General features: G+C 40.9%; 1 protein-coding gene across 1 annotated transcript in view; it reads left to right on the top strand.

Moving 5' to 3' along the window:
- Positions 1 to 17,391, top strand: part of LOC141083187 (protocadherin Fat 4-like) — a 61,710-nt gene that overhangs the window by 15,354 nt on the left and 28,965 nt on the right. The window contains exons 3-4 of the mRNA XM_073567352.1: positions 8,627 to 8,652; positions 12,644 to 15,104. Of these exons, the coding sequence (XP_073423453.1) occupies positions 8,627 to 8,652; positions 12,644 to 15,104 (2,487 nt within the window). The remainder of the gene's footprint in view (positions 1 to 8,626; positions 8,653 to 12,643; positions 15,105 to 17,391) is intronic.

The following is a 17,391-nucleotide window of genomic DNA, read 5'->3' as shown; positions in this document are numbered from 1 at the left end:
AAATCTCCATTATCCTCTCGTCACTTTGGTCACAGGCAGCTGTGCCATCGAGCGTGTCACATAGGGCTCAGATATCAGTGGGCCTCACACAATCCACAAGTGTCCAGTGTCCAAAAGTGTGCGCAGAGATTCAAAATCTCCATTATCCTCTCGTCACTTTGGTCACAGGCAGCTGTGCCATCGAGCGTGTCACATAGCGCTCAGATATCAGTGGGCCTCACACAATCCACAAGTGTCCAGTGTCCAAAAGTGTGCGCAGAGATTCAAAATCTCCATTATCCTCTCGTCACTTTGGTCACAGGCAGCTGTGCCATCGAGCGTGTCACATAGGGCTCAGATATCAGTGGGCCTCACACAATCCACAAGTGTCCAGTGTCCAAAAGTGTGCGCAGAGATTCAAAATCTCCATTATCCTCTCGTCACTTTGGTCACAGGCAGCTGTGCCATCGAGCGTGTCACATAGCGCTCAGATATCAGTGGGCCTCACACAATCCACAAGTGTCCAGTGTCCAAAAGTGTGCGCAGATTCAAAATCTCCATTATCCTCTCGTCACTTTGGTCACAGGCAGCTGTGCCATCGAGCCTGTCACATAGCGCTCAGATATCAGTGGGCCTCACACAATCCAAAAGTGTCCACTGTCCACAAGTGTGTGCAGAAATTCTAAATCTCCCCTGTCCTATAGACACCTTGTACCTTGTTTTACATTACTATATAGTTTGTTGGATTTTGTCTACATTTCTACCAAAAATGAGGAAGGCTGGTGGAAGAGGCCGTGGAATTGGGCGGGGGTTGGCAGCTGGTAATGATGGTGTTGGTGGTGGATCTGATGGTAGTGGCAAGAGCAAAATAGGACCGAATGCAGGAGGTGCTGACCCTGCGTCATCGTCTGGCTACATAAGGCCTCGAACGCTTAGTTTTCTAGGAGTTGGCAAACCGCTTTTAAAGGCAGAGCATCAGGAAAAAGTTTTGTCTTACATTGCTGACTCAGCCTCCAGCTCTATCGCCTCCTCTTCTTCAATTGTAAAAAGTAAAAGCACTGAGTCGTCATTGGAGGCTCATGTTCATGAACCACACCTTTCCTTGTGTCCTTCACCCCAACCAAGATTGAAGGATGACGCAGGCCATACTACTGATTACTCCATGGAGCTGTTTTCACATTCCATGCCTGGATTATCAAGTGAAATGGTGAATTACCCAGGCCAAGATGAATCTGACATGGAGTGCACTGATGCACAGCCGCTGATGGATGATTCTGCTGGTACATTCACTCAGAGCACTACATTGTCCTCGCAGTGTACAGAGCCAGATTTTGACCCTGATGAGACTCAGGTGCCCCTTCCCGCACACTATACCACCATACATGGTGACACAGAGAAAGGTGCACATGACATAGAAGAGGAGGTGATGGATGACCCAGTTGTTGACCCAGATTGGCATTCATTGGGGGAAGAGGGTGCTGCTTCCAATAGCTCAGATGAGGAGCATCCACAGCAGACATCGACATCGCAACAGCTGTTATCTGGCAGGCCCGGAGCACTCCAAAGACAGGTTCCAAACATCAAAAGAGTTGCTGGACAGCTTGTCCAGAGGGTCAAAAGATCACAGCATGCTAGGCCGCAAAATGTCTGCCAAAGTAGGAAGAGTGCAGTGTGGCACTTTTTTGAACAAAATCCTCATGATCAGGCCAAGGTTATCTGTAAGAAGTGCGCAAAGACCTTTAGCCGAGGGAAAAATCTGAAAAATTTTTGAATACCAGTTGCATGCTTAGACATTTAACCAGCATGCACTTGCAAGCGTGGACACAACACCAAACCTCAAGTGCCACATGTGCAACTGATCACAACGAAGGTAGTCAGCAACGCTACATTGTTTCCCCCACTGTAAGCCCACCGGTTAGCACAGCAGCAAATGTTGAGGTGTCGTTGCAAGACCACAGCAGTCAGGGAATCCCACTGTTATATCAACGAAAGACTGATTCTAGGCCATCAGAAAGAACACCAACTCCATCACCATCATCAACCCTCTCTCAGTCCGCCCTGTCCACCGCTACTTCCACCATATGCAGCTCTCAAGTCCAGCTCACCCTCCCAGACACTATGAGTAGGTCAAGAAAGTACTCAGTCTCTCATCCGCTTACACTGGGTTTGAACGCCCACTTTGCCAAACTAATCTCGTTTGAGATGATGCCCTTTCGGTTGGTGGAAAGCACAGCTTTCCGCGAACTCATGGCCTATGCAGTACCACGCTATGACCTACCCAGTCGCCACTTCTTCTCTCGCAAAGCCATCCCAGCCCTCCACCATCATGTGAAAGACCGCATTGTCCATGCACTCAAGCAGTCAGTGAGCGGAAAGATTCACCTCACAACTGATGCATGGTCCAGTCGGCATGGCCAGGGCCGTTACGTGTCCATCACTGTGCACTGGGTTAATGTGGTGGATGCAGGGTCCACAGGGGACAGCGGTGGTGGGACAGTGCTGCCTAGCCCACGGTATAGGAAACAGTTGGCTGTAGGCATTCGACCCTCCTCCTCCTCCTCCAGAAGCGAAAGCTCGTCCACAGAGCGCAGTCGTACGAGCACTCCATCTGCAGCTGCCACTGTTGCACACGATGTGTCCCCCTATCGAGCAGCTAGTGGAAAGCGTCAGCAGGCTGTGTTGCAGATGATGTGTTTGGGCGACAGACACACCGCCGAGGTGCTGGCCGAGTACTTGAAGCGACAAACTGAGTCATGGCTGGGCAGTGTACATCTTGAGGCAGGCAAGGTAGTTAGTGATAACGGCTGTAATTTTGTGGCAGCCATAGCCCTTTCAAAACTCAGCCACATACCTTGCTTGGCTCACACCTTGAACCTGGTGGTGCAGTGCTTCCTCAAAAATTATCCGGAGTTAACAGCCCTGCTCCAGAAGGTGCGAAGACTGTGCGCGCACATCCGCCGGTCGCCTGTACACTCCGTTCATATGCAGAAGCTGCAGCGATTGCTCCACCTTCCCAACCACCGCCTCATTATCGACATTGCAACAAGGTGGAACTCCACCGTGCACATGGTGGAGCGGCTGTGCGAGCAGAGGCAGGCCATAATGCATTTGTGGGAGGATACACGGCCAGGCACTTTGAGAGCAGACATGGAGTTGACAGGCGTGCAGTGGTCGAAGCTGAAAGTCCATTGTAAAGTCCTTCAGTGTTTTGAGGAATGCACACGGCTGGTAAGCGCAGACGACGCCATCCTAAGCATGAGCATCCCACTTATGCGTCTGCTCATGCAAACTTTGACGCACCTTAAGGAGCAGGCGTCTGCAGCCAATGTTGATGAGGAGGAAGAGGAGGAGGGAATCCTTGATGACATTCAGCCATTGTCTACTCAGGGACCTCTCCTGGATGAGGTGGAGGAAGAAGAGGAGGAGGAGGATGATGGGGATGATTACTTAGGGGAGGAGGATGCATCTCGTGGGGCAAGTGAAAATGTTGGCGTGGCAAGGTCTGGTACAGGGTTTGTGCGTGACTGGAGGGATGTGGATTTGCCAGAAAGTGCTCCTCCACCCAGCACTCGCAGTGCATCATTGACACCGGGAACATTGGCCCACATGTCAGATTATGCCTTGCGGATCCTAAAAAGGGACCCCCGCATTGCCAAAATGATGAACGATGACGACTACTGGTTGGCCAGCATCCTGGATCCACGCTATAAAGGCAAATTACAAAACATCATGCCACAGGAGAACCTTGACCTAATATTGGCTAATAAACAAGCAACTCTGGTAAATCGGTTGCTGAGGCATTCCCAGCACACAGCAGCGGTGATGGTTCTCACACGAGCCGTACGGGCCAGGGGCAGCTTGGCAGAGGTGTTCGTGGTGCACACAGCAGAAGTGGCGTTGGAGACAGGGGTTTCATGACAATGTTGTGGACTGATTTTTCAAATACCGCTCACACAACTGGTAATACTGCATCGATGGAAAGTGACAGGAGACAGCAGTTGTCAACTATGGTTACAAACTACTTTTCCTCCCATATCGATGTTCTCCCACACAGGTCATTCCCCTTTGACTATTGGGCCGCTAAACTGGACACCTGGCCTGAATTGGCACAATATGCCTTACAGGAGCTCGCTTGCCCAGCTGCAAGTGTGCTATCGGAAAGAGTCTTCAGTGCAGCTGGATCAATCCTGACAGAAAAAAGGACCCGTCTGTCAACCCAAAATGTGGATGATCTAACCTTCATTAAAATGAACCACACATGGGTTTCCAAGGATTTTGTCCCACCTTCCCCTGATGACACATAGGGTGACAGAAAAATGGCTTGCTTTGGTCCACCTCTTCCTGGTACTTCACCTATTTCGCCTTTTGCATTAGCTGAATGTCCAACATCAACATATGCCACTTTCTAAAACTCCCTAACTGTGCTGCCTCCCCCCCATGGCCGGGGTCACCACCTACCGCACGACACCGTGAGAGTGCCGTTGCCCTGGACAGGTGGGTAGGCCGACTCTTGGGCGCGGGCACTGGCACAGGGTCCCTCATAGTGCAATCAAGTGTCTCTGACGGTGGTGGTGCACACCCGCCGTCAGACACACCGCTGTACTATGAGGGGCCCAGTGCCAGTACCGACGCCCACGAGTGGGCCCCCCTTGCTGGGCAGGGCCCCAGCATTTGCAATCTTTACCTCTCCCTGCTACTCCGCTGTGTAATCTGGGCCGTCAAATCCATACTGTGCCTGACACCATCTGAGCCTGCCTCCTGAGACATATATTTTGAATGTGTACGCTATCCATACATGTTATCCGGGGATAAGGTACCCTTTCTAACCTTTGTGCAATCACGTGCAATCCATACTGTGCCTGACACCGTCTGAGCCTGCCTCCTGAGACATATATTTTGAATGTGTACGCTATCCATACATGTTATCCAGGGATACGGTACCCTTTCTAACCTTTGTGCAATCACGTGCAATCCATACTGGGCCTGACACCGTCTGAGCCTGCCCCTGAGACATATATTTTGAATGTGTACGCTATCCATACATGTTATCCAGGGATACGGTACCCTTTCTAACCTTTGTGCAATCACGTGCAATCCATACTGGGCCTAACACCGTCTGAGCCTGCCTCCTGAGACATATATTTTGAATGTGTACGCTATCCATACATGTTATCCGGGGATACGGTACCCTTTCTAACCTTTGTGCAATCACGTGCAATCCATACTGGGCCTGACACCGTCTGAGCCTGCCTCCTGAGACATATATTTTGAATGTGTACGCTATCCATACATGTTATCCAGGGATACGGTACCCTTTCTAATCTAATTCTCCTTTCTGATAGTTTTGCCTGAGAGAGATTCCCAACAAATGTCTGGATAGTTGAAATCTCCCATGACAACTATGACATATTATTTGGAGAACTTGGCCATTTGATGCATAAAGAGTTCATCCATATCTTCAGCTTGCACAGGCGCCCTGTAGTAAATGCCTACAATGGTGTCCTTTCCATTGTTCTGTCCTTGTATTCTTACCCAAACAGTTTCCACAGAACTCCCAGTCTCTGAAGCTTCAATCTCTGTGCAGATATACGCATTTCTAACATACAATGTGACACCCCCTCCTCGTTTATCAAGTCTGTTTCTTGCAAATAAGTTGTATCCTTCTAGTCTTTTATTCCAATCATGTGTATTGTCCCACCAAGTTTCAGTGATTCCAATGACATCATATTTCTTTTCCTGTGTTAGTAGTTCCAATTCTCCTTGTTTGTTGCCCATGCTTTGTGCATTAGTATAGAAACATTTTAGTTTGTGACTGGTTTCTCTTTCTCCAATATTTTTATTAATTACATTCTTTCGTCTTTGTTCTTCCTTTCCACTTCTAATAGCAGAGTTCTCAATAGCATTTGTCAGGTATATGGCTTTTTCTGGTCTTTTGCTTCCCTTCCCATGTTGTTCTAGTTTAAAGCTCTCCTTACAAGTGTAGCAAGGCGACTTCCAAATACATGCTTTCCAGTCTTCGTAAGGTGCACCCCATCTCTAGCAAGTAGTCCATCGTATAAGTAGTTCACTCCGTGATCCAGAAACCCAAATCGTTGCTGACGGCACCATCGACGTAGCCAGTTGTTCACCTGCAGAATCTTATTCCACCTCCTTGTTCCATGGCCATCCACTGGGAGGATGGAAGAGAAGACCACCTGCGCTCCCAGTTCTTTCACTTTCTTGCCTAAGTCTTCAAAGTCTCTGCAGATGGTTTCCAGGTCGTTTCTTGCAGTGTCATTTGTCCCCACATGTAGTAGCAGGAATGGGTAGTCATCTGTAGGTCTGAAGAGTCCTGATATCCTGTCAGACACATCTTTAACCATTCATGGTTTAAACCTAACTTTGTCAAGTCAATTTCTAAATTCCACATATTTTGCAATAATAGAAAAAAGTCTTAATTTGAAGATAGCACCTTTTTTAAATTATCATTTATTCAAAAATGTAATAAAAATGGCCCTAAAATACTTGAGTGCAAATGATGCATCAACAGGTGCACTTTAAGAAACCCATTAGCTCAATGCTGTGGTCAGCACTAGGAAGATGATAGATAGTTTCTGACTGTAATCTTTGTGCAATAATTCCGCATAACTTTTGGAAATATAACCACCCATTCATATTTGAAGATGCTTGAAAGATTCCATTCATAAAACGTTATGTAGTATTCTATACAGTTCATACAATGTATTTCTAAAGATATTCATACAATAGTGAAAAAACACTTAAATGTTTAATAAGTATTAAAAATATTGCAACGTGTTAAAAAAGAGTAAAACTAAAAATACCTATCAGATGATAAAACAAGCACACAGAAAATTCAATAACATACTGTATATTTGTGAAATTTTATGTAAATTGATGTCATATTTAATTAGTTATCTAAACTGTTGAGTCTGTGAACAAGATGATATACTTGTATATCACATCCTAAATCATTTCAGCAATTTAGAATTGCACATGTAAGTCTGATTTTAATTTGGTGATTATTATTGTAAAACTTTTAACACTTATATAACTCTAAATAAAAAGTTTTAAGAGTGCTGAAGTTTAAAAATGCTAATCATATTAAAAAAATTGTAATTTAATAACTTGTGAAGAATTTAGCCTTATGATGATGTTTTAATGAAAAAGGAAACATTTCAAATGGAATTGCAGTTACTTAACCACTTAAGGACACATCCAGTTTTCATTTTTGCATTTTCTTTTTCTCCCTCCATTTTCACAGACATAATGCTTTACATTTTTCATCAACATAGCTGTATGAGGGATTGTTTATTGCAGGGTGACTTTAAGCTTTTAATAACTCTTAATAATCTTCTGACATCACGCCTGCCTTTCTAGAAAACACCAGCGATTGTCTAAACGCTGTGTCTAACATCATGTCCTCACTATATCTGAAACTGAACCTGTCAAAGACTGAACTCCTTGTGTTTCCTCCCGCTACTAATGTACCTATACCCAACATTGCCATTTCTGTGTGTGGTTCCACTATTACTCCCCAGCAACATGCCGCTGTCTTGGGGTCATACTTGACTCCGAGCTTTCCTTTGACCCCCACATCCGATCACTGGCTCGCTCTTGTTATCTGCACCTCAAAAACATTTCTAGAATTTGACCTTTTCTTACTTTTGACTCCGCAAAAACTCTTACTGTTTCTCTTATTCATTCTCTTCTCAGCTATTGTAACTCTCTTCTAATCGGTCTCCCTCTTACCAAACTCTCACCCCTCCAATCTGTCTTGAATGCTGCTGCCAGGATCATATTCCTCGCAAATCGTTACACCGATGCCTCTACCTTGTGCCAGTCATTACACTGGCTAGCCATCCACTCCAGAATCCAGTACAAACTTATTACCCTCACCCACAAAGCTCTTCATGACTCAGCACCACCCTACATTTCCTCCCTTGTTTCAGTATACCATCCTACCCGCGCCCTCCATTCTGCTGATGACCTGAGGTTAGCATCCAAAATAATCAGAACCTCCCACTCCCATCTCCAAGACTATACACATCCTGCGCCAATTCTTTGGAATGCACTTCCCAGGTCAATATGATTAGTCCCCAATCCCCACAATTTTAAGCGTGCCCTGAAAACTCATTTATTCAGACTGGCCTATCGCCTCAACACATTAACCTAATCTATCCCTGTGTGGCACAGCCAAAACTTTTACCATAACCAGATTCCCCGCATCATGTTCCCACATGCTTTATACATCCATTAGCCCTCTGCGGCTGTACTGTTACACACTTAACATTACGGCTGGTCCATACAATCAGGGCAACTGTTACCACCCACCTTTCGTCCTCCCTTTTTTCCTCATAGATTGTAAGCTTGCAAGCAGGGCCCTCATTCCTCTTGGTAATTGTTATAATCTATGTGATTATTGTTATGCTGTAATGTCTATTGTCTGTACAAGTCCTCTCTGAAATGTAAAGTGCTGCGGAATATGTCGGCGCTATAGAAATAAAATTTATCATTATTATTAATAATAACGTTGTTCATTTTACCATATAAATAAGGGATAACGGAAAAAAATCCAACTGCAGTGGAATGGTGAAAAAAACGCAATTCAGCCATTGTTTTTTGGTTATTTGGTTATTTTGTTTTCTAGGTTATTTTAACAGCGTTAATTGTACAGTGAAAATGACTTGGCAAGATGATTTTTAATGTCAGTATAAGAACAGTCATTTCAAACATTTAAAGTTTTTTACTATTTTAATGCTTAAAAAAATCAGAAGCTTGTGAAATAAAATTTGGCTTGTGAAGTTATCTTCTGAAACCCGTAACTTTTTTATTCTTACATCAACAGGGCCAGATTTGTTTTTTGCTTGGTGAGTTGCTGTTTTTAATTGTACCATTCTATGATAGCTGTAATGTTTTGATAGCTTTATATTGAATTCATTTGCAATGCTTCTGCAATGTAAAAAAACAGTTTTAGAGTTTTAACCCCTTCACGCCGCAGCCCTTTTTCGTTTTTGCATTTCTGTTTATCATTCCCCTTCTTCCCAGCGCCATAAATTTTTTATTTTTCCATCGATGCGGCCATGTGAGGGCTTGTCTTTTGCAGGATGAGTTATAGTTTTGAACTACACTATTGGTTTTATCATGTTCTGTTCTCAAAAACAGGAAAAAATTCAATGTGCGGTGAAATTGCAAAAGAAGTGCAATTCCTCAACTGTTTTTTGGGGATTTTTTTACCATGTTCACTAAATGCTAAAAATGACCTGATGTTATGATTCTCCAGGTCATTACTAGTTCATAGGCAATAAACATGTTTATTTTTTTATTTAAGTGGTGAAAAAAATCCTACATTTGTTATAAAATGCATCATTTTCTGAGACCAGTAGTGTATGCATTTTTTGCGACCTGGGGCTGGGTGAGTGCTTATTTTTTGCGTGCCGAGCTGACATTTTAAACTATACTATTTTGGTGTGAATACAATCTTTTGATCACCCATTATTGCATTTTAATTCATTGTTGCGGCGATCAAAAAACGTAATTCTGGCCTTATGACTTTTACCAATCGGATTAATTATTTTTATAGCTTGATAGATCGGGTAATTCTGAATGTGGCGAAAACAAATATGTGCATATTTTATTTTTTTAAATTGTTTTATTTTGAATGGGGCGAATGGGAGGTGATTTGAACTCTTATATATATATTTTTATACTTTTTAAAACTTTATTTTAACTTTTTGCATGCTTCAATAGTCTCTATGGGAGACTAGAAGCTGCAATAACCCGATCACCTCTACTACACACAGGCGATGATTAGGAAGTCAGAAATGCTCACTTGCTATGAGCGCCGACCACCGGGCAATCTGGCTATGACAACCAAAACAGCTGACATGTTCCAGGAAAGATGTGGGCTCTGCACCAGAGCTGACATCAGAGGGTGGGACATGACGTGCACTTACTAATATAGCGCATGTCATGAAGTAGTTAATATTTTTCCTCTGTACAGCATTTGCCAATCAGATTGATTAATTTTACATTTTGATACATCAGATATTCATGGTTGCTACAATACCAAATATTTATAAATTTATTCATGTTTACATATCTTTAATTCTAACAGGGGATAATATGTGTGATTTGAATTTTTAAGGTTTTTTATTGTTTAAAACTTTTTTTACTTTTCTTTTATTATTTTCAGACTTTTTAAGGGACTTGAACCTGCGAACTAACCAAACTAAAGTATTGTTGCATATAGTAAAAACGACAGTCTCTTATGATGCCAAGCCACAAGCTTTATGCCACAGGAACAATCATATCACAGGCACAGGGGCCTTCAGCAAGCCCTTACCTGTCATAGCAACCCATTGGCTCCCCATAATTGAGAAAGGTGGTTCTAATAGCTCCTAATAAAGGCAGATGCCAGCTATGTAAAATCTGATTTTAGCAATAGGTTAGTTCCTGATAAAATATTCCTGTAAAGGACCCTGCCTGTAACCATGAAAATGCTGTCCAATCTATAGTCACAATGTTATAAAACTGGCAGATCTTAGTAAATTTATACATAGTTTTGTGAAAACATTTTGAGTATAACCTGTGTTTTATTCGTTTTATTCGATTTTTGGTCCAGTGGGCGGTTCTAACAGTGATTGACAGCTGTTTAGGTGTGCATTCAGAGATAGCGGTCAGTCACTTTTAGGACCGTCCAGTGGACCAAAATCCCAGAAAGAGCCAAGGTTTAAGTGACTAAAACACAGATTATGATGAACCTTTTCTCACTAAACAATATATCAATCTTCTCAATCAGCTCCCTTTGCTCTATAGCATGGTGCCTTTAGATTAGATGACATTTTCATGGTGATAGGTTCCCATTAAATTATTAATTATATGCTTACCCCATAAGCATTACAATAAGTTATCTAAAAATGCAAAAACATTTTATTAGTTTATAAAACACCTTTTACTTTAATTCAATTAAATAAAACATACGTTAAAGCTACAGATATTTACAAGCAAGTTACAAAGTCATACTATGACTTTTCACAAAACTTTACATTGATCTATTTTGGATCTATTTTATGGAACTGATTATTTATTATTCAAAGATCTATTGATTAAATTGTTGATTAAAATTAACTTTGTGATGGGAAAATCCCTATAAGATTAGCTTCTTTAGTACCCCTCTTATGTCTTTGATCATGCTTAAGATTCTTTTTCGCATAAGATTATACTAATGCTGTGTTGTATTTTAGTACCTGTCCTCAATGACTCAATGATTGCACAATTGTGTATGAGGCTTTATTATCATTAGCACATTATATTTCTTTGCTAGGGCTGGGCATAATATATTATTTCGGGGGCATCATTATTTTTGATTGCACCGTTTTTATCTGGTTTCAAATGCTTTTAGCTATACCTATTTGAATAAAAGTGATTTGTGGCCATTTTTCTCAAATCTTGGTGTGTGCCACTAATATATACACTAATATATAATATATAAGATATATAAGATTGTCACTCTTTTTCTCATCATATGTCTGCATATTTCCTAGATACACTCATTTTATGTGTTTTTAGCTTTAACCTGATTCATTGCCAACAACTATCGCATATCTCTTTGTTTTCTGCAGGCATTCGTTTCCATAAAATTATAATAGTGTGTTACCTCTGCAATACTAAAATGGAAACGGTCTTAGGAGCGCAGGAAAGAGACTCAGACAAGAGATGGGGTTAAACCACAACGCGTTTCGACGGAGGATTCGTCTTCATCAGGAGAAGTTTCCACCTGATGAAGATGAATCCTCTGTCGAAATGCGCTGTGGTTTAAACCCATCTCTTGTCTGAGTCTCTTTCCTGCGCTCCTAAGACCGTTTCCATTTTCTCATTGCTCCTATCCTCCATTGGAGGTTTTCGGCTGGAGCTGCGGTGGAGACCTGACATTTTTGTCTGCCCCTGGGTTGCTTCCTAAGCGCTCCTCCATGACCGCTTGTCACTGACTCTTACCTCTGCAATACTGACTCTTAATATAACACTGACCAACTTAGTTTAAAAGTTATTCTATTAAAAATGTGTAAGCAAATCTAATTTGAATTAAAAAGATAATGTTAATAATAAATAGCTTTTAATAAGGTAAAACAAATTTTAAGTGTAACCATAAAAATAAATTTAATTCCGAGTTGTTGGGAATACTTGATTTAGTTATTGTTTTATTATAATTAAATTGAATTAGAAATAAAAATGTCTTGAAGCAAATATAAAATGATGAAAAAAATAAACAACCCAAATCAATCTATAACTATTTTATTCACTTTTCATATTCCTCTATTAAGGAATTTATATGTTTATTACTTACATTAAATTTAATAATCTTCAAGAGGGATATAAACATTTGAAGTATTAAGGTAATATATACTTAAACTTATATTTTATTTTAAAAAATCCATTCCAAAACACCTGCAGTTATTATTTCTGAACACTAAGCGGCAGTATTAGACTGTGTATGAAATGTTTTCTAACCTAGGAAGAAAAATCTACTAAATTTACTGTATTCTCACAAACCAGGATATATTGAAACACAGTTACATTTCCAGAAGACACACTGCTGTCTGGACTACAAGAAACATCTTCATTGGTTATTTCTTTTTTTATGGAATAATATTGGATATTATTGCAGATTACAGCAGAGGAAACTTTTATATCACATCTTTTTGACAATGAACCATACAGCAGGAAACAAAAGAAAACAATGGCAGCAGATTTATCAGGTATTTTCCTTTATTTCCTTCTTTATCACTGATACCTATGGCCAGCTACAATATTCAGTACTTGAAGAAATGAAGAAAGGATCTGTAATTGGGAATGTGGCAAAAGATCTGGGATTAAATGTGGATGAATTTACAATTAGAAATTTTCAACTAATTTCAAAAGCAAAAATTAAGTATTGTAATATTAATTTGGAAAATGGAGACTTGTTTGTATCATACAGAATTGACAGAGAATCGTTATGTGAAAATCAACCAATCTGCTTTATAAACCTGGAGGCTGTAATAGAAAATCCTCTGAATTTTTACACAATCACCATAGAAATCCAGGATGTGAATGATAACTCACCGATATTTGCTGACAAGTATTTTGAAGTAGAAATCAGTGAAGTTACCTCGCCGGGGGCTCGTTTTGCTTTAGGAAATGCACAAGATCCAGACTTAGGCACCAACTCCATACAAAGTTATACACTGAGCGGTAATGAAAACTTTGGTCTTGGGGAAAAAATTACAACAGATGGAATTAAATATCCAGAAATTATTCTGGAAAAATCACTGGACAGAGAGAAACAGAGTTACTATGAGTTAATATTAACAGCCTTGGATGGAGGTAACCCACAGAAATCAAGCACTGCTACAGTCAGGATTATTGTCCAAGATTTTAATGACAACCTGCCGATGTTTAATCAGGACACATATCGTGTAAGATTACATGAAGATGCAGCTATTGGGTCTCTTGTAATTCATCTAAATGCAACTGATGAAGATGAAGGGTCCAATGCTGAAATAGCTTATTCCTTTAGTCATATTTCTGAAAAAGCACTCAAATTATTTACTATAGACTCATTAAATGGGAACATCAAAGTAATAGGAAATGTGGATTATGAAACATCAAATTCCTATGAAATGACTGTTGTGGCAAAAGATGGTGGAGGTCATGTAACTCATTGCAAGGTATCAATACAAGTGATAGATGTCAATGACAATGCCCCAGAAATAACTATTACATCTCTCTCAGCATCAATTCCAGAGGACTCACCACCAGGAACTGTAGTATCATTACTGAATGTCCAGGACTTGGACTCTGGGATGAATAGTGAAGTTGTTTGTCACATCTCAGACACTTTGGCCTTTCAGCTTATTCCATCTTCTAGTACTTACTATAAACTGGTAACTGCAGCTAGCATGGACCGAGAAAGAAATCCTTCCTACAATGTTACCATACAATGTATGGATGGCGGATCTCCTCCACTGTCTGCCAACAAAACCATTCAGCTCAATATCTCAGATGTCAATGACAATGCTCCAGTTTTTGAGAAGATCAAATATATTCTGTATATTGGAGAAAATAACCAACCAGGTACATCCATACACAATGTCCGAGCCTTAGATCCTGATGGTGATGAAAATGGGAAAATAAGTTACAGAATTGTAAATAGCAATGTAGAAGATATTCCTGTGACATCTTATATTTCCATTAATTCTATTAGTGGAGTTCTCTACGCTCAAAGATCATTTGACTATGAACAGTTGCGGGAATTTGAGTTTCGGGTGATGGCTAAAGACAGTGGATCTCCTTCTCTAAGCAGTAATGTCACAGTGAGGATATGTATCATTGATAAGAATGATAGTGCTCCAAAGATCCTCTACCCATCACCAGACACTGAGGGATCAGCATTATTTGAGTTTATTCCTCACTCTGCTGAGAAAGGTTATTTAGTCACCAAAGTGATTGCAGTGGACGCTGACTCTGGACACAACGCCTGGCTCTCCTATCACTTACTACAAGTTCCAGATCCTTCTTTTTTCAGCATTGGCCAATATACTGGTGAAATTAAAATTGGACGTGACATTCAGGACACAGACACCTTAAGACAAAAAATTGTGGTTCTGGTGAAGGATAATGGGGTCCCATCTTTGTCATGTACAGTTTCATTACAATTAGTTGTGGCTGAAAACTTTCAACAAGTTGTTCCAGAGATTAAGAAACAACCTAATATTTCTATCACTTCTTCTAATGTAACGTTCTACTTGGTGGTTTCCATCGCTCTTATATCAATTTTGTTCATCGTGACTGTACTAATCACCGTAGTCTTAAAATGCAGACAATCAAGTACTCCTACAAGCTATGGGGTATATAGTAGAAATGCGTATCCTCAGTTCACCCTGGGATGTCCTTCTGAGATCAGTGATACCAGTTTACCTTTTCCATTCTCATATGATGTGTGTGTGACTCTGGACTCCAAGCAGAATGAAATCGCCTATCTGAAACCCGTGCAGAACGTCCCCACAGAGAATCTCATAGACACTGAGGAAACTACTGCTGGCAATGATTGTTCTAGCAATGATCTGAATCCTAAAATCATTGCACAGGTATGAAGCTTATTGTTTATATTTCATAACCATATCTATTGGCATATACATTTTTGTCACTCAAAGGCAACCTTGCAAATTCCATAATTGTTCAAGATCATCACTATAGTGGTATATTACGGTAATTATTTTTTTCATCGTCTTGGTCTTCTCTCCTTGTGATTCTCCATGTTGGGTATACAGGTCACTTCTATATATACAGCAGGTGAAATAAGAATTGAACACATCACCATCATGAGAAGTTTCTTGAAATGTTTCTTTTCTGGCACCTTGGTAATGAGGCACCTTTTTATAGGCCATCAGTTGAATTAGCTGATATTTTTTGCTAAATCACAGGATTACTTTCTAAATACTGATAGATTTCAGCTGGTGTCATGACTCTCCATGGCCTTTTGCACCTTTCTTTCCTCATGTGTGTAATACTTTTCCCTGCTTCATTTCTCATTATTACATATAACAATTTATGAACATCTATGGTTTGATTTCTTTGCCTGTTGGGTGGGTTATCACCGACATCTAGTGAGAATGTTATGTCAACACCATAAAAAATATATTTACTTAGAAAATTTGCAAGGCTTCCCTGTAATGCCCTCCTGCTATCACAGCAAATGGTCTAGCACAGCCACTCAGAAGGTCTACCACAGACAGTATAAAAGATGGCACCGGCCAAGGAGCTCCATATTATGCTTGTAGAGTGTTTTCATAGCAGCTGAGATAGTGTAGAGAAAGGAAAAGGTCTAATCTGATGGTAATGTACTGCTTCATTGATGAAGCAGATTGAAAATGGGAGTAGTAGTCTTAGTCTGGGAATACTAAGCTAAAGATTCAAGTGATATATAGGGAAGTGCTGTATCTATACAGTCACTCAGTGTGACTGTGAGTTGACTGGTCTGAGATATACTGCAGTAACATCACTTTAGTAACAGCCTCTTTATTTATTCTTTACACACTTCAAACAAGGAGGGAATTATTAAATTCCTCAGTAATAACGTGGCCTTTCTCTTTCTTGAGTTTTATGGGAAATTTGGACAGACTATTGTATTTGAATTTTGAAAGATCTGCTCATCTCTAAAATGAAAATAAAAATAATAAGGCCAGATTCAAGAAAACAGCAACATTGAGCGCAGATAAAACACAATATTATATTGTATCACTTTTTAATGCAAGTGACAGGTCCTTTCTATACAAACCAAAAGACATACTGATAGGGAATTTAGATTGTGAGCCCCATCGGGGACAGTGATGATGATGTGTGCAAACTGTAAAGCGCTGCGGAATATGTTAGCGCTATATAAAAAATAAAGAAAAAAAAAAAATAAAGATTATTATTATACAAACATGAAAAAAACAATCTTCCAATGGATGCTTTGATAAATATCATTCAACAGTCATCTACCAGGCACAGCTTTGTGTGTTAAAGAATATTGTGGAGACACAAGGGTCAGTGCGTGTTTTCGTCCACTGGCCGCTGGCCCTGCTGTATTTAGATAGACTGTATGGACCAGGGATCTTCCCACTGAATGCTCGCACGCCTTCCCCATTGGCATAATACTAAGACAACACAGGGTGAGGGTAAAACAGTGTGGCAATAATTTATTGACTCATCAACAGATAATAACATAGAGTACAGTCCCAGTAAGTACATAAGATGGTGCAAATTACAGTCTTACCCTTGTGCTGGCTCACTAGGATTATAGCAGCTGCAAACCAAGGGCTTTCAAGGCAAACTACCACGATCAGTGGCACCCTGCTTTTGTCTGGCACCCACAGAGAGGAAGTAACAATATTGCAAAGCTGACAGTCCATTGAGGTACATGGCCAGGTGACCTGATTGTCCCAACTTGGCTTCTCCAAACATCTCTATGGGGCCAGGTGACCTGATTGTCCCAAACTGACTACTCTGAACATCTCCATGGGTCAGGTGACCTGATTGTCCCAATCTGGCTTCTCTGAACATCCCCATGGCATCAGTGATGGTCAATGGATCAGATCTGTATTCCTTCAGCTTGGGCCATGGCCTCTTAAGCTGGTGTCCTGTAGAGTGTCAATTCGTTTATTTTCCAGTTCAAGCCACAATGCCTTGGCTACTGTCATGTCGAGTCTCAAATCTGCATTCTTCTGGTTGTGTGCCAGAGCTCCCCGTTCTGTAGAGTTTTTCTGCAGAAGAATAGAGGTTCAGGTCAGGGGATGGTGTGATGAGGTCATCTGTTATGAACTCATTTTCTGCTCCACCAGTTGAGAGTTCTCCCTCTGGTGGTGACAGGAGGTAGTGAGGTTGGTTTAAGTG

This window comes from Dendrobates tinctorius, unplaced genomic scaffold (genome assembly GCF_039654945.1).
Source record: "Dendrobates tinctorius isolate UK_male_01 unplaced genomic scaffold, ASM3965494v1 ptg000020l, whole genome shotgun sequence".
In the NCBI taxonomy this organism is placed as follows: Eukaryota; Metazoa; Chordata; class Amphibia; order Anura; family Dendrobatidae; genus Dendrobates; species Dendrobates tinctorius.
The sequence above is the reverse complement of the archived record's forward strand: the minus strand, read 5'-3'. Positions and strand labels throughout refer to the sequence as shown.